Here is a 23,746-nt window from a genome sequence, read left to right as displayed (position 1 = left end):
ATTCTGAGATTGAAAGTGTGCACTACCATGCACATAAAGCTATGCTTTGCTTTTTTTTGTACACAAGTCCTGGGGGGCATCAAACTTACTTCATCATCCCTGCAAGGCAGGCACTGTGCTGACCAAACCATCAGCCCTCGAGAGAGAGAGAGAGAGAGAGAGAGAGAGAGAGGGGGGGGGGGTTCTCACCGCCTGCTCCCCCCAGCACCCGGGAGAACTTCCTCTTTGCCCTCTCTCTGGCCTGTCACTCCAGAGATAGAACAACTTGTTTCAGGGAGGAGGGAGGCGCTCCCTTTCTTAAAAGGCAACATAAAAGAGAAGGAGGGCCACACTCTGGGAGAAAATGCCTGATGGTTGACACATGTGTATGTGGTGTTTGGCTGCAGCGCAGTGGGGCTTTCTGGATTCTGGGCAGCTCCCCTGTGAGGATACACAGGCACAGCTAAGATCTCTTCAGTGACCAGAGTCTGTTCCCTCAAAGTGGTGGGCCTCTCCTCCCTGCTCCTGGCTCTCTATTCCTCTCAGTTCACACACGTTTCTGTGAAGTGGCCTCTGAGGTAGGATGGAGTCTCCTGGGTGCCTGCTTCTGACAATTAGGCAGATCAGCCTGGGGTTCTTAGTGCCTGAAGGTTGAGCTGAGCTGAAACTTCAGGGTTTCAGCTTTCATGAGCCCCCATTGTGAGCTAGACTTCTCATTGATGTAGCTAGCTACCTGTGAGTTACCCCACCCCACGCCGTTCCTGTAAGTAACCTGTGACCCCGGTAAACTCACACGTTCCCTAAGATAGATTCAAGTGAAACTCCCTTTGGTCTGTCATTGTTATTCTATCTGGAGCAAAGAGATGTTTGTTCACATTTTCCTTGGAAAAGTCACACAGTGCCCCCATACGGGCTGAGGGAGCCAAAATGAATTTGGGAGGAGAAGTTGCAGGCCCCTGCAGTGGGTGCTGAAGTGTTCGCCCAGCCCAAGTGAGTGTAGAGCGTCTGTGGAGGCGGTCCTGATGTGGCTTCTTTTTCATCTGTCATACGGGATGGTGTGCTTTGTGGGTATGGTGGTGGCTGCGTGTTCCCTGCAGTGCACCGGTGCCAAGACAGGAAACCAAGGCTAAGCTATCTGAGAGTGGAGCTTCCTCCGGAGGACGCCAGTGTGAACACCTTCCTCCAGAGCTCCTAAAGCTCTGACCCTTTCATACAGCAACTCAGGGTGTGGTGATCCCCAGCTGCAAAATTATTTTTGTTGCTTCTTCATAACTAATTCTGCTATAGGCATGTTTTTATATACTATAAAGTTTACCCGTGTGTTATTCAAATGACAATTTCTCTGCCCTCATATCGTGTTTCAATCCAGACTAGGCATGGTAATGCTTATACCAAGAATCTCCTGTCTCAAATTTGTGTAAACAGTTCTACTATTTATTCTCTGCCTTGTCAATAAATGCTGGTCACCCAATGGCTGGGCAGAGTAGCGAATAGAGCAGGACATTTGTCAACCAGAGGAGGAGATTCAGACCAGCAGAATGGATGGAGAGAGGACTGGAGCCATGAAGAAGAGGTCTGGAGAGAGATTGGGGAAACACACTGGAATTCTGAAGAGTGAGATCAACAATAATATGCAAGTGTCATGGGGTGGGGCTGGGAGGATTAGCACAGAAGCTTAGGTTTGCTTCAAACACCCACCTGTTGGCTTACAATAGTCACATAATTAGATGCTTGCCAGGCCAGAACCCCCTTTGCTTGCTCGCCATTTCCTATAAAACCTTGTCCTGTTGAGGGCTTGGGGTTGCTTCACCAACCTGTCCTGCCATGTCAGGGTCAGTGGTGAGTAAGCCCAAGCTCAAGCTTAGAATACAGAGAGCCTAGTGTGATGACATCAGAGTCAGCTCCTGCTTGGTCCTTTGGGGCTCGTGGACAAGGCGCAGCAGTACATCACTTAACTGCTCAGTTACTGAGGTGCAGTTTTAAATCAATCTTGGTTTCTTTGTGAGGTTATTGAGGAAAAGCACAAGGTAAAGAAATACAGCTACCAGTTTAACCTACTGCTACATTTATATTAAAGAAATTTCATTTACAAATGGCATCCAACGTGGGGCACTATATGTAAAAGTTCTTCCCCCCCCCCCAGCCCCATGCTCCCAGAAATAAGACTCAGACTCAAAATATATTTACAAACACTTTGACCATATAGCTAGGCTCTCTTCTGACTAGAATCCTAACTAAGGATAACCCATTTACTTTAACCTTTAGCCTACATTCTGCCACATGGCTGGTCACCCGTGCTCAGGCCCCATGTGTCCGTCCCCTTATATCTTCCTGTGCCTTGCTCTATTGCAGGATTCTTTCTGCCTCCTGATGCCTCACCTCCTATTTACTGCCTAAGCCATAGGCTATAGGCCATAGGCTTTTTTTAAAAAAAAAGTTTTATTTATTATTATACATAAGTACACTGTAGCAGTCTTCAGACACGCCAGAAGAGGGCATCAGATCTCATTATGGGTGGTTGTAAGCCACCATGTGGTTGCTGGGATTTGAACTCAGGACCTTCAAAAGAGCAGTTAGTGTTCCTATCCACTGAGCCATCTCACCAGCCCAGCCATAGGATTTTTAATTAACAGATGATGCATCCATACAATACACAAGTTATTCTCTCTATATTTTGCTATTGTTATGATTTGTAATGCAGATATCTATTTTCTGACAGCCTTAAGTGACCCCTGTGAAAAGGTTGTTTGACCTCCAAAGGGGTGAAAGCCCACAGGTTGAGAAACATTGTTCTATATAATATGTGGTCACATGTCTCCTTGATGAATGGGGTCCATTGCCTTAGTACAGGACTGATGAGAGACTAGGGGATATATTCTAATCCCCACACACTTGGGATATAGAATTATAAGCAGGCTGTGAAAATGGTTTTTTGGCCTTCCTCTGAGCTTTCTGCCAGAGAGAACTTGCAGTGTTAGGGATCGCAACAGTAAAAAGATAGGCACATGCAAGAGCCTTTGTTTGAGACAGGGTTTCTCTATGTAGACAAGGCTGGCCTCAAACTCACAGCGATCCACCTGCCTCTGTCTGCCAATTGCTGGGATCAAAGGTGTTCGGCACCACACCCTACTGCAAATAGCCTTTGATTCAGCAGAAGTGGAAAGTGGAAGAATGAGATGGGGTTTTGCCATGTCTTGCAGGATGCTTGGGAAGCACGGGGTACAGAGAAGGAAGAGAACAGCACAGCATGTGACCCTGACCTGCTGGATCGAGGAACACCCACCCGCTCCATTTCTAAAGACCTATTCTTTATGTGTATGAGTGTTTGCCTACATGGCATGTAGGTGTGCCCCTAGTGCCCCCATAGAGCTCAAAAGAGCCACTAGAAAGCCTGGACTGGAGGTATAAATGGTTGTGAGCCACCATGTTGGTGTTGAGAATCAAATCCCTGTCCTCTGCAAAAGTTACACGGCCCCTTAACCACTGAGCATCTCACCTAGTCCCGAGGAAGACTTTTAAATGAGGTGTGAAAGAGCTTCTTCCAGCTGGGCTCAGGTACCAGTCTGAGTGCAGGGAAATCAGAGAAACTAAGCAATACAAGTCTTCACCTCTCCATGAGACAAAGGCTGCACAGTGCGAGGGGACTCTGTCCCCGGTGGATCACTGAGCCATTGGGTACACTTAGCACTGACTAAGGTCCCCATGAATAATAGCAGGGATTGGAGGACATCGGGGAACAGATGGACTGAGGAAATTAAACATGAGGACAGCATTTGATTTCCAGTTCACCAGACCTGACTGATGCATCAGGGACCTTGGATTCGGAGCTTCAGGAGTCTTACTGAACCCCATGGGGGGTGGGGGGGTTGAACTGTAGAAGAAAGGAGATGTTCTGAAAGGCCTATGTGATTTGGGCAGCCATGTAAATGAGATTTGTAAAATATTAAATCAAAGTGAGTTGAAAGGACAAAGCAGCTTTGCTGTCTGGGTGCTCAAAGGCAGCTGTGGCATGGCTTACAGGGACTCAAACGCTGTGCTAATGACCTTCTGGATTCAACAGGAGAAGAAGTAAATGACAAAATAGCACAGGTAAAAAACATTAAGCTTGACTTAGGAATAGTTACCTCATGAGTATGCAGTATGCATTTATCCTCTGCATGAAGTATAGTCGGGGAGAGATTGTTCCTTTAAGCAGCCAGGTGTGGCTGAGTGCAGTACAGCAAGGGCCATGATGCTAGCTGGGAGCCTGTCAAAACCTAAGGCACTGGCTCTAGAGACAAACATGACAAACAAGAGTATGGCCCTGAGCTGGGTTGAGCAGCACTGGCTGGCCCAACTGCCATCAGGAATGGACAGATGTGTAACAGTAAATTGTATTTGCCTGAAGTAATTGTCTTGGAGGCTTACTGCCTCTGTCTGCTAGCCTAGACAAAGGCTTCCAGCCTCTGTTCAATCTTACCTAGACCTAGAATGTTTTCAGCCTCTGAGAGTTGCTGCTGAATAAACTCAGCCCTTCCTAGTTCTTTCTGAGCTCTGGCTGGCTGGTTCAACTCAGCTGTTCTGGCTCCAATTCCTTTCCCAGCTGACTGATTCAATCTGGTTTCTCCCTCTGCCTCTGAGTTTTTGTTTTGCTTGGACTCCAGGCAATCTGCTCTAATCTTCTGGCTCCTTCTCATTCTCTGGCCTATTCTGTCTTCACCTGTGTCTACCTTGCTCTTTCTCTCTGCAATCTGTCTCTGAACAACTGTCCTGGTAAACCTGCCCTCCTCGTTATTTCTCCCTGTTCTTGTCAGAGTTGGGCATTAGCCTATTCTGTCAAATCTTTCTCTGATTCATCACTTTGTCTGCCCCTCAATTAGACGCCACTTTCAAATGTGAGTGCTTCCTTTTACAAACTAACTTTACCTTCACTGTTTGAGATTAAAGGGTGTGTACTCAGCCCCACAACTAGAAACAGGTTTTTCCAGTAAACACAATCTTGAGGTTCACAGTGTGGTTAAATATCCTGCAATGTTTCCACATTTTCTAAATAAAAAGGAAAGATTTTTATCTCTACCACAGTAAAACTATTTCAACAGAGACAGTCATCCATCCCACAGTAACTGTCGTTATGTCCTCAGGAAGATCCACTGATGGAATGATCCCTCATCACTGCTGCCTTCATCATGTGTCCCTCGACATCATGTGTCCCTCGACATCAACATCATGGATGCATCACGGTTTTCAGTCTGCAGGGCTGCTGAATGATCTGTCATTTTTCAGCCAGTTTGCTGAGCTGTCCCAAGCAGAGGGATCAGCTTTCTCTCTGTGTTTCTGTCTTTCTGAGTACCCAGATCAAATCTTTAACACATTCCCTGACCTCCATTCTGATGTTAACAAATCTTTAAAGTACACAGGTTGGCCCAATTCAGCAGGGCTTTTTTTTTTTTTTTTTTTCCCTGCAATCCAGTGTCTGCCAGCTGATCTTATTTCCCACTCTGTTTATCCAGGTACAATTAGATCTTTATGAATCTACACATAAACTGCACATGTAGGCATTGCATACCCAGCTCCACCCCAGGAACCAGGCTTCATACTCACTGTCCAAGGGCTGTCTATCCTCATCATCAATTTCAATACATAACACAGATTCACAATTAAGCACAATCTCTTTCTTCCTCTGTCTCTTGTATCTCGAGCCTGTGTATTATTGTAGCTATGTTTCTTGTTGTACAACTATTTTCTTTCAATGTTTTTTGAGAGAAAAAATATAAAGACCACAGCTGAAAGTAGGGAGGGGTTTACTCCAGTGGTTAAAATTGCAATGAGTGCTGCAAGTCCTACCCTTGCTCTCAAGGGATCTGACATGGAGTTTCCCACTTTTTTTTAATGCAGGAAGAGTCTGTCTATAAAACTAAAATTGTCTTTGGGGGTGGCTTACTGTTATTCTCCGTCTCAGAGAGTCCTGTGTCTTCTCTTGCTCTGGGCTTGGGGCTCCTACCAGTTCAGACTTTTCCAGGTCTCTCTGGGCATCCGGATAAACTCAAACAATGGATGCTTCCTCTGGAGACTATCCTGGGCCAATTTTTCCTCTGCAACTTTCTGTCAGATGCCCTCTGTGACATTTCTGTCCAATGTCCACTGCTTTCTGCAACGTTGGTGGCCTTTGTCCTTCTCCAGTTAGGTTGGGTTCTCCTTCTAACCACGTTGGTTGGAAGATGTAAAAGTATCTTTTATTAGGTGTTGTAACTGTCATCTTGGAGGTTTACTGCCTCTGACTGATAACCCAGGCCTAGTCCTGGAAGCTTCAGGCCTCTGGGCAATCTTATGTAGGCCTAGAATGTTTTCAGCCTCTGAGACTCACTGCTGAATAAACTCAACTGTTCTGGCTCAAAACTCTTCTCCAAGATGAATAATTCCATCTGGCTTCTCTCAGCTTCTCACTGAATTGCTCTGTTTGACCTCATTCCAACCCTGGCAGTCTGTTCTAATCTTCTGGCTCCTTCTCATTCTCTGGCTCACTCTGCCTTCACCTGTGTCTAGCTTGGTCTCTTTCTGCAACCTGTCCCAGTAAAACCGCCTCTGCCTCTTCTGCCGCCCTCTCTTCAGTAGCCTCACTTTGCTCTCTGTTCCACTGAGAGCTGGTCACATCCTATTCTGTCAAATGTTTCTCTGACTTGTCACTTTGTCTGCCTCTCGATTAGACATTGAGAGACCAGATCTTGGGTTCAGACTCCATCTTAGAGAACCTGACTTAAAGGTTAAACTCCAGTTAACTAACAAGCTAGCACCTAGCACCGGTTTCCAGGTTACTCTCGCTAACAAACCTGCCCCTGGTGCTTCACTTCCTGACAACCACCAATGAGGAGGAAAGAACAAGTTTGTGGTTTGGCTTCCAGCACCAGCCAATTAATTATGTTAAGGTCAACAAAATTCCATAAGGCAGCCCCTCCCCCCCCATCAAATGTGTGCCAGGCTTGAAACCCCCTTGTTTGCTTACCTCTACAAATAAGTACTTAAGCTCGGCTACACCCTCCCATTCTGCTGCTCCAGAGACGGCAGCACGGCCCACACTCACGCTTGAGCACCGCGTCAGCTCCTTGGTGATCTTCTGATCTTTTTGAGGTTCACGAGAAGGGCACAACATCACTTTCAAACGTGGCTGTTTCCTTCTACAAATTTTTATCTCCATTGGGATTACAGGTGTATACTAAGGGTATTGCAGCTAGAGGGCTTAAAGGTGTGTGCTAAAGCTAAGCCACACCATAACTAGCAACAGGTTTTTCCAATAAAGAACACAATCTCAGGGTTCACAGTGTGATCCCTGCATCAGAGATGCACAGCAATCCCAGGGTGGCAGCAGCGCCCTAGGATCAGGAGGCCAGGTGGATCGGCGCCTTATGGAAGATGACTGTGGAAAATGAGGCTGGGGAGGGGGCTAATGGGATGGGGCCTGGCATCCAGGCTTTCTTTCTTACCCAGCACTGCTCTTTTGATCAAACAATAGTTGACCTTGCCAGCATTTCTATTCTAGTATCCCCTTAGCCATCCAAGAATAACCTAGAACAGTGTTGTGCCTTCAAAGAGGTCACTGGCTCACTGGGAGAGCACTTCTTTATATCATGATAACCCTTTAGTGCTGTCTTAGGGGTTTCATTGCTGAGAAGAGACATGATCATGACAACTCTCATAAAGGAAGACACTTCACTGGGGCTGGCTTACAGTTTCAGAGGCTTAGTAGGTTTAACAATGGCAGGAAGCATGGCAGCATGCAGGCAGGCATGGTACCCAGAGGAGGCAAGAGTTCTACATCTTGATCTAAGGCAGCAGGACACTGTGTACCACTCTGGGAGTAACTTGAGCATAGGAGACCTCAAAGCCCTCACTCATAGTGACACACTTTCTCCAAAAGGCCATACCTCCTAATAGTGGCACTCCCTATGGGCCAAGTATTTAAACACATGATTGGGGGGGGGGGGTCATACCTATTCAAACCACGGGTATCTTACTGGGTTGTAAAAGCTTGTGGAAATCCAGTGAAGACAGACTGAAGGGGTTTAAATAAAGGCAGGCACTCTGTATGAGTGTGAAAATAACTTCCAGGAGCCATAAAGTGCTTAGAGGAAATTGCCAGTACAAGGGAAGGCCCCTAAGCCCCACAAACCATAAGGCTGTTACCACTACTGTTGGTGCACACCACACTAGGCAGCTAAGTCCTTATTGGAAACGCTGCCGAAGGACATAGAGAAATAAGGCTGTAACTGAGCTGGGAGCCCCCTCTCTGTGGCAGGGCTGCTGGGAGAGAGTTGTCCCTAAGAGTCCTGCTTTGCTATATATGCTGAACTGGACTACCATGCAGGGCAAGTGTGCCTACTGGTGTAACAGCTGCACGACTGTTGGGATGGTGAGACTAACTCCCTTCTCATTGGACTTAAGGTCTTCCTTAGAGGAGGAAGTCACATCAGATACATCAAATTGCCTCTATTGGTTTTTCCATCCATAGATAACTACAATCTGTCAGCTGCTCACAGAAGGAGACTTAGTACAAGGTGTACTGGCTAGTTTTGTGTCAACTTGACACAGCTGGAGTTATCACAGAGAAAGGAGCTTCAGTTGAGGAAATGCCTCCATGAGATACAACTACTGTCAGGCATTTTCTCAATTAGTGATCAAGGGGGGAAAGGCCCCTTGTGGGTGGGACCATCTCTGGGCTGGTAGTCTTGGTTCTATAAGAGAGCAGGCTGAGCAAGCCAGGGGAAGCAAGCCAGTAAAGAACATCCCTCCGTGGCCTCTGCATCAGCTCCTGCTCCCTGACCTGCTTGAGTTAGAGTCCTGACTTCTTTCAGTGATGAACAGCAATGTGGAAATGTAAGCTGAATAAACCCTTTCCTTCCCAACTTGCTTCTTGGTCATGATGTTTTGTCCAGGAATAGAAACCCTGACTAAGACACAAGGGGTGGTGTACTCTAGACTCAACTGGTTAAACTCCTCTAACCAGAGACTTGCTGTGGCACAGTGGCCTAATACTCAGTCACAGGTGAAGGAAAATAACCAAACATATATACTGCCTTCCTCTGGACTCAGGAAACACAGTGGAAATGGGAGCAGAGAGAACCTAAGGGCTGCGGAAGGGGTGGAGGGTTCCGTGTTACATGGTGATTGTCATGCACAGTGAAACACTTGCTCCTAAGAATCTGGAAGTAAGCAAAAGCGGTTAAGAGGGAGGAAGTTCCTGAAATCTAAAGAACCCACAGGCCCCACCGCAAGATTATAACAACAGTGAACAATTGCTGGGGTGAGGAGATGGAGCTATTACATGTCCTGCAGGTTGGGTGAGTGCCACAAGTGGCCACCCACGAGTGCTCTGATCACCCTCACTCAATGCATTCATCTACTCACTAAGCTGGACCAAGAATTGAAGTCATCCTTTTAGCATGGGCAAACCCCAAAAGGGACAAAAATCAACAGGGAGGGTAAATTTGGCTGGTGAGGTGGCTCAGCGGATAAAGGACTTTGCCATTAAGTCTCATAACTGAGTTTAATCCTCAGAACACACTTGGTGGGAAAGAACCAACTCCCATAAGCTACCTTCTGACCATCACTCCCGCCCCCCCCCCTCACACACACACACACACACACATACACACACACACACACACACACACACAGAGTCACTGCCACACTTCCCTGCAAATGTCACTTCACTGTCCCTTCCCAGTGCTTTCCCCTCCAGAGTCTTGCTTTCCTCAAATACTGGCAAGTGATTCCACTGTACACGCCCGCTGACTTCCCCAGTGACTCTCCGCTAATGGGTGTGGGTGGACAAGAACCAAAGGCTCCATTTCCCAGCCCCCCTCAGTTCTCTGTGGCTGCATGGCTCGTCAGCAGATTTTGTTATGATGGTGTTGCAAACTTCTCTACCATGATCTCAAAAGGGTAAGAACGCCTGTCTTCTGGCTAATAGTGGCTGGGTTTCCACCTGTCATCTGAGACCATGCCATGACCTTGTGGGTGGACACACATGCAGATGGAGCAGACAGGATCTCTCTATGTAGCTCTGGCTATCCTAGTACTCGTTCTGTAGACCAGGCTGGCCACAAACAGTACTCAGCCTGCCTCTGCCTCCCAAGTGCTGGAGCTAAAGGATTGAAGTGTACTGCCAGCACCACTGGCTGGCTGGAAACTTGTCTAAATGGGAGAAATGAACTTTATTGTTTAAATCACTGTACTTCAAGGATCTCTGAGGTTAATCCAGCCCAATCCAACATCATTACTGCCCTGGCTTTCCTGAGCAACAAGACTGTGTCCCCCGCCTGCCACCAGGGGCTGTTACATAGCTCCACCATTGTTGACTATAGCACTTAAATTGGGGCCCCACAAGGTTTCTTCTTGGCTTATCAAAGAGAGTGGCATACTGACCAGGACACAGTCTTAAATCTGTGCTTCTGGAACCCACTACAGGGTCTACCATTGCCCTCAAATGACTGGAACTAAGGAGCTCACTGGGGAAGCATTTACCCAGCTTGCTCATGGCCCTGGGATTAATCCCCAACACTTAAGAGACTCATGATTTCCTGAACAGAATACTCAGTTTTGCACTTCAAGTAGAGTTCACTGACCATCACCCCCCCACCCCCCCAGGCTCTCTCCCCCAGAGCCTGGGGCTTCATAGACTCTCACGAGAGAGAGAGAGAGAGAGAGAGAGAGAGAGAGAGAGAGAGAGAGAGAGAGAGAAAAAACCACCTGTTTTTGCAGGTCTCTCACTGAGTGTGGAACTTGCCAATTTGGCTCATGAGCTGCCAGACTGCTTCAGGGATGCCCAGTGCTGGGACTGTGGAGATTTCTACATCACTGACTTTAGGCCTGTGTCTCTATAAATGCATCCTGGGAGAGGGGCTGGGTTTCTGGCAGAGTCAGCAATGGCCACCACTGCGGTGTGGGTATCTTTATGCTAGTACCAGGTCAACAGTCAACAAACTGCTTCCACCTTACTTCCAAAGGGGGCTGTCAGATGCTTTTCCGTCACCCAGGACATCAGTCCCACTCGATGGAGCATCGCTTGGAAACTTAGAAAAGCACACCCACCACAGGCTGACCTGAGAGATGTGAGGCACACATGAAGTACACGCTCGCCACTTAGAACACAAGGAGACCGTAAAGCGACTGGAGTTTATTGCCGCGATACCGTTAAGTAGCTACAGAGCGCAGCTCCTCTCTTTCTCTTTAAATGCCATCTTACCACAGGCATCTAAAGCAACAGCAGCAGCTACAAAATGGTGTCTGAATAATTCTGAGTTCAAAACAAGATCTGTGTACAGGCAGAATAAAAAGATGTTCAATTAATAGTGTGCCATGGACCGGAACAAAACATCTGCAACTGGGAGTTTTGTGTAAACCGTAATAGAGATGCGACTCACAGAGACCAACAGTAAATTCTTGTTTCCTTGTACAGTTTAGTGAGGTGGTCTGTGTTCTTGCAAACGACTTACAAAGTACAAGAAATGTTGCATGTGGGCACTAGGCATAAAATATTTCATTTCCTTACACAAGGCATAGCAGTGGTACAGGGAACCCAGTGGGTACCCCGCCATCTCTCTTCCAAAGATGAACCTCCCAGAACGGCAGTAGATGCCTGGCAGCAAGCCACCCATGACAACTTTTTTTGGTTGTTTAAAATACAAGCACATTCTCAGATTGCCCTCCTCGGCTGTAACCCCCCGACGTGGTGGGAGGCAAGCCCTCAGCCTCTTGCGTAGTTTCCCCTTAGAATTATGTACAGGACACCTACAGATACGGTACACACTAGTATGAAATCAATGGTAGTTTGCGATTCCAGACCTGACCCCGTGGTTAACTAAACAGACCACGTCGGTTCTGAACATTGGTTCCCAGTTAAGAAGGCTCTGAAGCATCTGCATCAGACACAGGCTTCTCGACGGCCGGGGTGCAGTCGCTGACTCTGTCCTCAACAGTGGTGGGGACCTTGGAAGCAGGAGACGTCACATCCACAGTGAGGGAAGAGGCGTCTGCCTTTGCAGTAGTCATGACAGGGTCAGAAGGTGGGCCCATGGCAGGAAGGGAAGACAGCGGCTCCCCTGCGCTGGCTGCAGAAGAGCCCTCTGGAACCAAAGGGAATGACGGGAGGAAGTCGGACAGCATGGGGAGAGGTGCAATGCCAGGTAAGTTTCGGGGAGGCAAGGAGGGAAGAGGTGGCAAACCTAGGATAGAAACAGCAGAGGTCACATATTCTCCCAGCAACCAGAGCACGGCCATCAAGCTCCTCTACCTGCCCCTGAGAGCCTGCAGCCGAAGCAGAGCTCTTTGCTCACTGCCACCTTTGCTGACCTCTAACTGGAGGCTGGGGCCAAAAGCTTTCCAGGCCCAAGCTCCGTGTACTCAGCCCTGCACTCAGGAGTCTGCCGATGCGACAACAGCTCCCTCCAGAGCCATGGGAAGCAGTGCTCCCTGGCGTTCAAGGGCGCTGGCTGGATGTGAGCTAGGAGGATCCTGCCCAGGCAAGGCGCCTCTTGTCAGCTAAGAGGAGGAGCTGTGGAGGAGCAGCAGCACTGCCTCAAGGGAGCCGCCCTGCACCTGGGGAGGCCCCGCACTGCCTGTGCTGCTCTTGGTGCGTTATTCTGGAGATCTTCAGAGAGGAAAGAGCAAAGGGAAGGCGGATTGTACGGGGTATGTCCAGGACACCACTGGCTGGAGAAGCTGTCCTGTCCTTAGAGGCTTGCTGCATTTAAAGACAGAGGGACCAAGAATATGGGCCCCAGGGAAAAGAAGCAGGGAGTGTGGTCGGTGCAGCTGGGGCTTTCTAGGTCCCTTGTTCTTCAGCCCTGGCACTGAAGATGTAAAAAATGCAAACCTGTCAGAAGTGTGACAATGACAACCACTATTCAGTATGGAGTGATCACTGCAGTGTCATGATGGGCAGTCACAGGGAGCGTCAGCAGGAGCAGGCTTGGGGACTGCTGCTCCCTTTTCACCTGGGCATATGACCTGAGAGCCACCTGCTGGCAGCTGGTGCTCTGGGTTACTATTATAAAACCATCTGTCAACCCCCAGAACACTTAGCTGGCCCGAGTGCAGAGCTGTGGTCCTAGCACTTGAGAGGCTGAGGCAGGAAGTTAATCCAGGCCAGCTACAGTGAGACTCCGCCTGCCCCTCCAATCTCAGAAAAACAAAAATACCAGGCCTGGACTGCACAGAGCAGTCACCAGCATTTCCTGTGGGTAGCATCCTTAAACAGGAAGTGAAGAGAGGGGACTCAAGCATCTTTATTAGGTGACTGTACCACACTGTCAAATTCAGTGCACAGTGCAACTCCACTGATCCTATGGTAGCCTGCCTGGGGCCAAACCTACCAGGGTGTAGAGAAAGGGAGGGAGGCAGAAGGCCGGGTCATGGACTTCTTTCTTCTTCTCCATATAAAAGATGGATACTGATTAGAAGTAGCTGAAATGTGTTTAGCTGAGATGCTCTTTCTGGAAAAGACTGAACGGGAGGCCTCGCTTTCCTGAATCCATGTTTTTATTAGCAATGTCTTAGGAGGGTAAGGCATGCAACATACCCGGGCTCCCGAGCTCTGGCAAACCGACCCCTGGCATGATGTGCGGAGCAGGGAGGTTGAAGTTGGAGAGGCTGGGGAGGTTGGGGAGGCTAGGCAGCCCTGCTGACAAAGGCATCAGACCTGAGCAGAGGGCGAGAAAGAACACAAGGTAAGTCGTTCCCCTGGGAAGGAGACAGGTCATCACACGCTGACAAAAGGATCTCTTCAGAATTCCGACACCAGGGTTCACTGATGAGCGACAACTGAGTCTCACAGAACGCGCTCTGCCTCGTCTGAGGGATCAGGCTGTGAAAGCAGCAAATGCTACACAAGCAACACACGCTCCCACGGCCCTGGACCAGAGAGAAGGCGCCTACCTACACACTAACAGCTCACCGTGCTGCCCATCGTTCTGTGTGAGCACATGCGCAGTTCATGGCTGACTACATCTGCACACTGACAACTGTAGCCCTGTAATGGGAGGCCCTGACAACGCACATACTCATTACTCAAGTAACATCTCACGGATATCAGCTAGACAACAGGACTTAGTCTGCACTGGAAATACCGAGAATCCACACAATTTAACACGGGAGCATCTCAATGCACAAATAACTACGGCGCCGCCTTAGCCGGGCGGCCACAGAAGAGCCTCCAGCAAGTCCTACACACACATGCGTGGGAAGGTGAGATGTTGGGGAGTCTCAGGCTAAGTGGCACCTGTTTCCTGGCCTGCTAAGGAGAGTACTCTTGTTCTGTCACAGAGCTCTGCAGTGATAATGGACGGTTAAAAGACAAAGAGTTTCAGGAGCAAACACCATTATCAAACAAGTCTTTAGCCTGCTGCTTACTTGGTAATGTGGTAGCTGGGTTCATTGGTGGCATAGAAGCAAGGGACTGGTTTACTTGTGGCGGCAACAATGGTACAGTTGGTACGCCTAAAATAAAGCACATTAAATCATTTTAAACCAATTCTACCGCCAGATATGAAGAGATCACATACAGGAGGATGCTGTTCCGGCTTCACTATGGCCGAACTCTTGGCTGTATCATTACTATGTATAACCTTTCAGAGCTAACTCACCAATGCATGTATGGCCCTGACAGACACCTTAGCCTCAGCCTGGTGAGGGAAGAAAACTGTGTAGCCTTCCCTGGATAGACTCCCTGGACAAGAAATCTGTCACTGCCCTAAGATGGGTCAGATCAAGAGCAGGCTCGTGCAAACACGCAAGCATGGGCTGCTGGAGCCCCCTCTGCCCTGGAACAGTGAAAGGCGGCCTGAGAAACAAGGGTGATCACAGGGCTGTCTCAGCAGACAAACAGCACCTGGATTCCCAGAGGTGCAGAGAAGGACTAGGCTTCCTTTAGCCTTAGCTTCTACATACCCAGTGCAGCCCACCTGTACCAAGAGAGGCTGTGGAAATATTCTCCACAAACAAGGACCCTCAGGATGCCATCTGATGAAGACCCATATACTGGCACTAACCTATTCAAGTGGGAGGTTTTTCTGTCACAATAGTAATACATGTTGAACACCCTTTACTGAAAATCCAAAATCTGAGTTAATACCAAATATAAAGCTTTTTAGAGAGCCAATGTGACTCTGCAAGTGGAAACTTCCATACCTCATAGAAGGGATGGAAGTCAAAACAAAGGCACATTGAAAACCCGGTACACACTGATCGTCAAGCTACGTGCATGTGTTTCAAACAAATGAACTGGTGCTTAGACTTGGGCTCCAGCTGCAGGGTGTCTCCTCACATCTGCTGCTCACATCTGTGTTCCAGGGAGAGGTGCTCAAGCCCCGTGCTGAGCCAGGCTTGGGCCAGACAGGGATATGTTTTAATAAGCAACAGGAGCGAACCGCTCTTCACAGGGTGAGCCAACCTTAGGCAGCTGCCTTATTTACTAGTGTTCAAAGTGCTTTCCTGAGGAAACTGGGGACATGCAAAAGAGGGCAGAGGGGGAGGGAGGAGAGAAGGAAGGAAAGAAAAGAAAGAGATGAACAGAGAAGAGAAAGCCTGGTCACGGCACTGGCCAGAGTTCTAGGACCTCAGGCTGCCATAGTCCAGTACAGGAGACCCCTCTCTTTTCTGGACCCCACAGTTACCAGTGTGTGCTTGTTAAGTAGTAACAGACAATAGCATTGTTATAACTATTTTATATTTCTGCCTTAAATCTTGCCTTTAAGAAATGAAGACAGGTTGGAGGGACGGCTCAGCACTGGCTGCTCCTCCAGAGGGCTTGGTTCCCACAGCCCACACGGGGCTCACAACAGTCTGTAACTCTAGTTCCGGGGCATCTGACGCCCTCTCTGACTTCCAAGGGCAGCAGGAGCATGTGTGGTGCACGTATACACGTGAAGGCAAAACACTCATACACATTAAAAAACAATCTAAAAACAATTTACAAAAAGAAAATAAAAATAGATTTGCTTAAATCCTAATAAAACCCTTCACATGATATTTCTTCCCTTTTAAAGGGTAAATCTCATTTTTTTGTACCAAAAACTAACTTGTCACAAGATTTTCCCTGCCCTGTACATTAGTACAGAGGAGGTCTGTGATTGGACAGGGAAAAGGGAGGCGGAACTAAGAGCTGAAGATACAGGGAGCGTCCCAGGGTAGGGGGAGACAGAAGATGGCCGCAGGCATGAACCTCGTGTGATGTTTACCAGCCACAAGTAGTTGTGGTATCGTAAGGTTATACTAATTGGGATAAAGCTTTTATCATTATCAATTGGCTCTGAATTATTGTACTGGCATCTTGTAAGTTGTGATATTATTGATACATACATCTGATTGGTTAATTAAGCTGTAAGAGTCTTACTGGGTATTGTGATATGCAACCGCGAGGTTGGTGGTTCCATTTAGTTACTGGAATGCGGGATCGCCGACTACATGGGTTTATGGCTGAGGAAGAAGAAGCAGAGCCTGGGACAAGCAAATGAGAGCTGGGAATGCAGCAGTGGGCGCAGTGGGGGCTGGCTGGAGAGGGTTGCCTCCGGGAGTGTCCACCCCCTGCCCAGAGCTGGCAGGCTCCTTTTTAAATATCTGCGCAAACACTAACTGACCTAACTGAATCTAAGCCAGGGATTGTAACCTAGGGCCACGAATGGCCTTTACTCAGCCTGGGAAGTTCCTAGCAGTTTTTGGAGAAGAGTGTTCTTTGCTGTTATCAGATTTTTAAAAAAATTATATTTACTTTATGTGTGTGAGTGTTTTGCCTGCATATATGTCTGTGTACTATAGGTGCATAGTATCCTCAGATACCAGAAAATAATGTTGCACCCCCTGGGACAGGAGTTACAGACAGTTGTGAGCTGCCATGTGGGTGCTGGAGATCAAACCCAGGACCTCTGCAAAAGCAGCCAGTGCCCTAACTGCTGAGCCACCCCCCCCCAGCACCCCTGTTGTCAGATTCTTAAGGGAGTGGGATGGTTGGTGGGTTCAGGCATTCTAGCTAGAGGGTACCCACTGTCTGCTTCATAGTGTTCTAGGCATTGAGGCCCTTGTCAGTCGGAAGAAAGAGAAATTCAACCTTTCAGAAGGAGAGGGAAGAAATGAAACACAGCAAACAATAACAACCTTGGCTTCTAAGTGGTAATATACTTTCTGCAGAAAAATCACACAAGGCAGTGGGAGAGGGCAGAGAGTGTGTGCTGTGTACAAAATTCACACTGATTAACACCACTTAATATTCTAAAACATCTACAAAACCAACACACTTTCCTTTGTCCACAATTACTATGTGGAGTTCTCTGAGAACAAGAAGTCGGGATGGAAAACATTTCTAACAGGAAGCTGCTTCTGACATGTCATGGTATTGACACTTTCATGTCTGAAATTCATGTTCTACACTGAACATGTTAGTACTGTCTTTTTAAATGGACTCAACAGTGAAAACATTCAGTCTTTTGTGAGTAAGCATTGTTTCATTCCTGTTTGTCTCTTCAGTATCCAGCAGCCATTTCGTCAGCTCCAGGGACCTCGGTGCCTGTGCATCTAACACAGTACAGGTTTAACTGTAATGTGACTAGAGCAGTCAGAATGAGTTGTCAATTTCTCCAAGACTCATTCTCACTACATCAGAATGGCTTGGCCGATTGGCCTGCTGCCTTGTGGAGCAGCCCGACCTCTCTGAGAAGTGGCAGGGTTTAAACCAGATGACCGACTCCAGACATCGTGCCCATCAGTGCTTCTTGATGGGCAGTCTGACCCCGAACAGAGTTGGGGATAAGCAAATTCTGAATACAAACAGCTAAATGAGTCAAAAACAAAAAAACAGCCGACCAACCAACCAACCAACCAAAAAACAAACACTCCCTCCCATATTTCCTAAGTAAACAATGTTAGAATTCGGCTAGTGCTTCTGACTGCAATATGGACACTATATAATCAACTCCAGACATTATAAAGAGGAGAAACCAGAAAACAGGAGATGGCAAACGGGAAAAAAAGAACTGTGTTGGGACTAAGTGACTCCATACGCATGTGGGTAAACATGCCACAGAAATGTGGCCTCATACAGACTCAGAGACTTGCTCACAAGGGTACAGGCTGCCTTACTTAGAAAGCCAAACAGAAACAGCCTAAATATCTCTCAGTTGATAAATGGGTAAGAAAATGTAACACAGTCATACCATAAAACATTATTAATTAGCTGGGTGTGGTGGCGCACGCCAATAATCCCAGCACTCGGGAGGCAGAGGCAGGCGGATTTCTGAGTTCGAGGCCAGCCTAGTCTACAAAGTGAGTTCCAGGATGGCCAGGGCTATACAGAGAAACCCTGTCTCGAAAAACAAAACAAAACAAAACAAAACAAAAAAACATTATTAATTAAAAGGAATGAACTGCTAATGTATACAACAATATCAAAGATCCTTGAAAACATTGAGCTAAGAACACAAAACAGTCACAAGACTACACAGTCTATGAAATGTCCACAATGGGTGGCAAGATTAGTAGCTGCTTCAGCCTGGCAGACTATGGAAGCCAGGGAGTGGCTAGAGATGAGTGGGGGGTTTCTCTGGAGTTTGGGGCAATGAAGTTAGTTGTATAACTCTGTGAATAACTAAAAGCCACTTGAAGTGGGTGAGTTGGATGGAATGGACATTCTCTCTCCATATAGCTGTTAAAGACAACATTAACCAAAACAGAAGACCTGCACGGGGTAGAGTGTGGGTAAAGCCGTCTAGGTGAGCACGGCTCTACATACCTGTACTGAGAACATTGCTGACAGCTGGTGGTGCCGAGCTAATGGAGAGTCCAGACAGACTCTGCTCAACTCCTGTAGTTCCTGGTGGTGACAAAGATGGAGGACTGACTGAAGACAGCTGGACCTAGCAAAAAAAGGGGGTGGGTGGAAAATTACTTATGAATTAGTTGAGAAACCATTAAAATATTCATTTCTCCAATCTCAAGGCTCTGACCTCCTCAAATGTATCACTTCTCTCTCCCTGACAATGCCTCCACCTTTCAGGAACCTGCTCTCTAGACACTCTAGAGTCCCTATATTCTGTGTCACTTCTAATCCCCTATGACTCTCTGCGTTCTCTTATCATATTCTGTCCTTTCCCTGGCTGCCATGTGACACTACGGTCTTCACATACTGACCTCTCTAGGTAGTCGCCACTAATTACTGGGTGGAAGAGGGTGGAACTACCTGGGCTCTGGCCCCAGGCCTTATAGGCACAGAGAGTAATTAAGGAAAGGAGACATTTCTCAGAAGCTGCACTTCCTCTGGAAGTAGGGAAGGCTGGATTAAGACAATATGGCTGGGGTCTGGAGAGAAAACAGCAGCCAGCACTACAGAAGACCTGAGTTTGCTTCCCTGCACCCAGACTGTGCAGTTCACAACTGTACATAACTAACTTCAAGGGCTCCAATTCTCTTTTCTGGCCTCCTTGGGGACACTCATCCATATGCGCGCACACACACACACATTCCACCACCAAAACCTAGCCCCACCTTTATATCTTTTCTGGTGTGTGGTTTTTAGGTGGCCAAGTAGACAGGAGAAGCAAGCACCTGGGATGCCTTCCTAAGAACTGTTTTTAACCCTGCAAGCCACACAACCCTGTGACCATTTTCAGCACCTTCCACTGGTCTAAACTGTCCTCTGTACTGATGATCTCAAATCTGAATACTCAGTCCTCTGTTTGCTAAAGGCCAGCCAGCACACACCTCCCTCGGATGTACAGGAACCTCAAATTCAATATGATGCTTATTGCACAACTCAGCACTGAATGTTTCAGCTAGAGCCACCTACATAGGTTTCCACACATCTTACCTCTGTAAACCCATCCTTAAGAGGAGTAATGGGGGTACCAGTCATTTGTCCTGGAAGGGAAATCTTCTTTCCTTCTTCAAAGGGGCGTGTAGGTATTCGGTGCAAATAACCATAGCCAATGCCACATCCAAGGCTAAAAAACATTTTTCTTATTGTTATAAAACACAAATTCATTTCTTTGAGGTTTTAAAACATATACGCCCATGTATTTCCTCCCACTCCTTTGGGTTTTCTTGAGACATGGTCTCATGTAGTCTGGACTCCTGATCCTCATGTCTTCATCTGCATTTCATTCTTTTAAATAATGCCATCTTCCCAGAGGTCTCTGGGCTCCACCCTACATATAACACTGTAAGTCCACTCTGGGCACTTCTCTTAGTTCTTGTGTTTTCTTCAAACATTTATCACCATTCAGCACATGGCATGTTTACTTTTACTATCTGTTCCCTAATAAAATATTAAGGCGAGTAGGAACAGTCTTTGCTTTTTATTACCTTAACAGTTTCCGGTACTAGGCAGAGCCTAATTATTACCTACTGCATAAATCACACCCTGCCTGCCTGCCCACTGAAGATCTCTACACACATCTATATGATGATATCATTTGATGAGTACAGCATAAACCAGATTTATATATTTGATGACAGTTTCTTCCTTTTGTTCCTGCACTGTTAGGAGAGGCACCTTTCTAACAGATGTGAGCACACTGCTTCTTTCCAGGCTGCTGGCTCACTTCTTCCTCTTCCTCTGGGGAAGTCCTGCTGTCCTGAGTGCAGTGCTTTACTCTGCCAATCAAACAAAGCAACTCATGGCCCAAGTCAGCCGATCAGCTTCTGCCCAGAGCTGAAAATCTTGGAAGTAACACGAAAACTAAAAAATAGGCTCGTTCTTTTATCAGTGGAATGCTTTTTTCTGCACCTGGGTCTTTAGCTGTCTCTAGGGACAAGCACGAATCCATATGAATGTGGTGACAGCTCTTTTCTGCACTGTGGGGTCAATGAATGCTTACTTATCTTACAGCTTATATAAGTTGAGTCTTATAGCTGAAAGTAAGCCAAATCTGGACCACTGCATTTACGGTCATTGACAAGGTAAGGTTCCAATCTGCTTCCACCACAATCTCATCTTTCCCTGGCACCTGGCACTTTCAGAGCCACTATGCACGGATTCCTCCATCTCTCTCCTTTGCCAAGGCACACATGGTATCTCTGTTGGCCCCACTACTACCAAAAGCTGGTGGAGTGGGCAGTATCCAACTTCAGTTCTTCCTTATCCAAATCTGATTTTCACAGTGATGCTTTGTATTTCAAAATTACACTTCCATTTTCTCATATCAAAGCTACACTTTCTCTCAAAATTAATGGAAGAAAGATAAAGTCATCTATATTGATGAATGATCGCCTTTTGGCATAATCACATTTTAAAGCAAGGAGTTTTGTGATGGTTGTTTGTTTTGTTTTGTTTTGTTTTTTGCTGGGGGATAGTGTTTGATGGGAACAACAGGGTTTTGCTATGTAGCCCAGGCTGATCTTAAACTTGGATTCCATCCTGCTATATCAACTTTCTCAGCACTGGGGTGGGCACCACCCTACTGGCTTACGAAGTGCCTGCTATTCAAAATAACTAGGTAATGACAGAGAAAGAGCTTGAAGCAACAACAAAATCTGCTGCAAATTCAAGAGAGGCTTGAAATGAAGAGTGGCTGAGTAACACCTGGTCAGCTCCTGAGGAATGAAGGACAAGAGGCCGAGATCCTGAGTGCACAGGCAGGGCACACTTAGAAAATGGCCAAAAAGGAACTGTCTAAAGAGATGCCCATAAATGGTATTAAACCATATAAAAGCAGAAAGTCTTCAAAGGAAAGGAACGATAGGTAGATGTTTACAACAGAAGGGCTCTGATGTACAGTATACAGTCAATGTCATTAAACATGAAAGATCAAAGGGCTGGAGAGATGGCTCAGTCAGAGCACTGACTGCTCTTCCAGAGGTCCTGAGTTCAATTCCCAGCAACCACATGGTGGCTCACAACCATCTGCAATGGGATCTGATGCCCGCCTCTTGTGTGGCTGAATGTACTCATATAAAATAAACATATAATTCCTTAAAAAAAAAAAAAAAAGAAAAAAGAAACCCTGAAAGAACAAGTGATGTCTCTGCTGCAGGGACTCACTGTATAAAGCTATTTCGTTTCTGTGACCCATGCTCCATCTCACTGCAGTCTGCGGCGCTAATCTGACTTGTCTATTCTTCCACAGTGTGCACAGTCTCGGTGAGGTTCTGTCCAGATCAGGGTGGCCTGTGGTGTAGCTGTGGGGATTGATGCAGAAAGCCCAGTCCATCCCTTGGTCTGGGTCCCTGTCCTGTGTCAGAGCAGAGAAAACTAGCAGAGTACTGAGCACACATCTTCACTTTCTTGCTATGACTCGATGTCTCAAGCTCCTGCCACAGTGATGGCCTGCAACCTGAACTTGTGAGCTAAGGTAACAGCTGTCTCCCCACAAGCCGCTCTCTGCCAGGGTATTGTATCACAGCCAGAGAAAGAAAACGAAAACAAAAACACACTGGGAGAGGGCCTTTCTGTGCTGTGAATCAAAAATGTGCCCCCAAATGCAGTACAGACGCTTCTTTGCAAATTAAGTTTATGAGGCAGTCCTTCTAAAGGGGGTTATTTTTGAGACAGTGTCTTACGTGGTTCAAGATGCTCTTCAACTTGCTGCCCTTCCGCTTCTACTTCCTGAATGCTGTGATTAGAGGGCTGTATGTATATAATGTCTGGTTTTATACAGTGCTGGGGATCAAAGCCAGGGCTCTGTACTCACCAGGCACACAATCTACCCCTGAGGTGGATCAATTAGGAATGCCTTGAGAAGTCTTTACTTCTGGGTGCAATAAGCTGGACAGGAGACAATGGTAACATGATCAAGGGCTGCCACAGGCAGCCCAGAGGCTCGAAAGACACCCTATCTTACTTTCCTTGACTTGCAACGACTCAGAATTCTGGTGGTTAAACACATTTCACTCCAGAACCTTAGGTAGTGAAATACAAACGCTGTGAGGCTATGAGTCCATGTGGAGTCCTTCCTTGCTCTAGGAAGCAAGGAAACCATACATTGGAGCAGAGGTGAGAATATGTGTGAAGTTTAATTCTGCATAGGCTTTTCTTAACTATGATTTACAATCGACAATTTCTCAAATCAGAAAGGCAGTTGGCTCTTAGGCCAAGAAGAGCAGAGCAAAGCAAAACAAATGGGCTATAAAATAGGTGCGATTTTCCCTAGGCATGCACCTTTAAAAAATGTATTGTTAACTTCAATATTCTACATCATTTTTTTTCTGTTTTTTTTCTTAAATCAAGATGTCATTTAAAAACAAAAGCATTCTTTTATAACGTAGTAAGATAAAAGTTGTAACACATCTCTGACTGCTAAGACTAAGCAGTCATAATTTCACTGTGAAGGATCGTACCTGCCTTCTCCGCCCCATGCAGAGTTTGGTGTGATGATCACTTCTCTGCAGTTGTCTGTGTCTGTGTTGTACACGTAGAGCTTCAGGGGCTTTGCTTCGTGGGTCTCAATAAGGCTGAACAGGTCTTCAGACTGTACATCATAAAGAAAAACCTTAAGATCCTGTATGTGAGAACACTGGGCCTCCAAGCTGGCTCCCTTCAGAATCAACCGAGAAGCTTCCGAAAAGAACTCAGCCTCGCCGGGCAGTGGTGATGCACGCCTTTAATCCCAGCACTCGGGAGGCAGAGGCAGGAGGATTTCTGAGTTCGAGGGCAGCCTGGTCTACCAAGTGAGTTCCAGGATAGCCAGGGCTACACAGAGAAAAACCAAGGGGGGAAAAAAAAATAGAATTCAGCCTCAAGGCCCTACCTTAGCATGAAAGTCACTACTTAGTACCAACTGACCAAGCAGAGTCTAATCCAAAGTCCATATTA

The 23,746-nt window shown here is 47.0% G+C and overlaps 1 protein-coding gene across 2 annotated transcripts in view; it reads right to left on the bottom strand.

Annotated features, from left to right (window-relative positions):
• Positions 1–11,108: 11,108 nt before the first annotated feature.
• The window catches only part of Gorasp2 (golgi reassembly stacking protein 2), a 30,217-nt gene continuing 17,579 nt past the window's right edge, over positions 11,109–23,746 (bottom strand). For both annotated transcript variants that reach the window (NR_027343.1, NM_027352.4), the window contains 6 exons: positions 23,272–23,402; positions 19,805–19,937; positions 18,731–18,854; positions 14,362–14,448; positions 13,532–13,651; positions 11,109–12,176 (listed from right to left, as the gene is read on the bottom strand). Coding sequence is in view for 1 of the 2 variants with exons in the window: in NM_027352.4 (NP_081628.3) it covers positions 11,851–12,176; positions 13,532–13,651; positions 14,362–14,448; positions 18,731–18,854; positions 19,805–19,937; positions 23,272–23,402 (921 nt within the window). In the remaining variant the exon portion in view is untranslated. The remainder of the gene's footprint in view (positions 12,177–13,531; positions 13,652–14,361; positions 14,449–18,730; positions 18,855–19,804; positions 19,938–23,271; positions 23,403–23,746) is intronic.

This window comes from Mus musculus, chromosome 2, assembly GCF_000001635.26.
Source record: "Mus musculus strain C57BL/6J chromosome 2, GRCm38.p6 C57BL/6J".
Lineage (NCBI taxonomy): Eukaryota > Metazoa > Chordata > Mammalia > Rodentia > Muridae > Mus > Mus musculus.
This window is presented reverse-complemented; position numbering and strand designations above follow the sequence as displayed.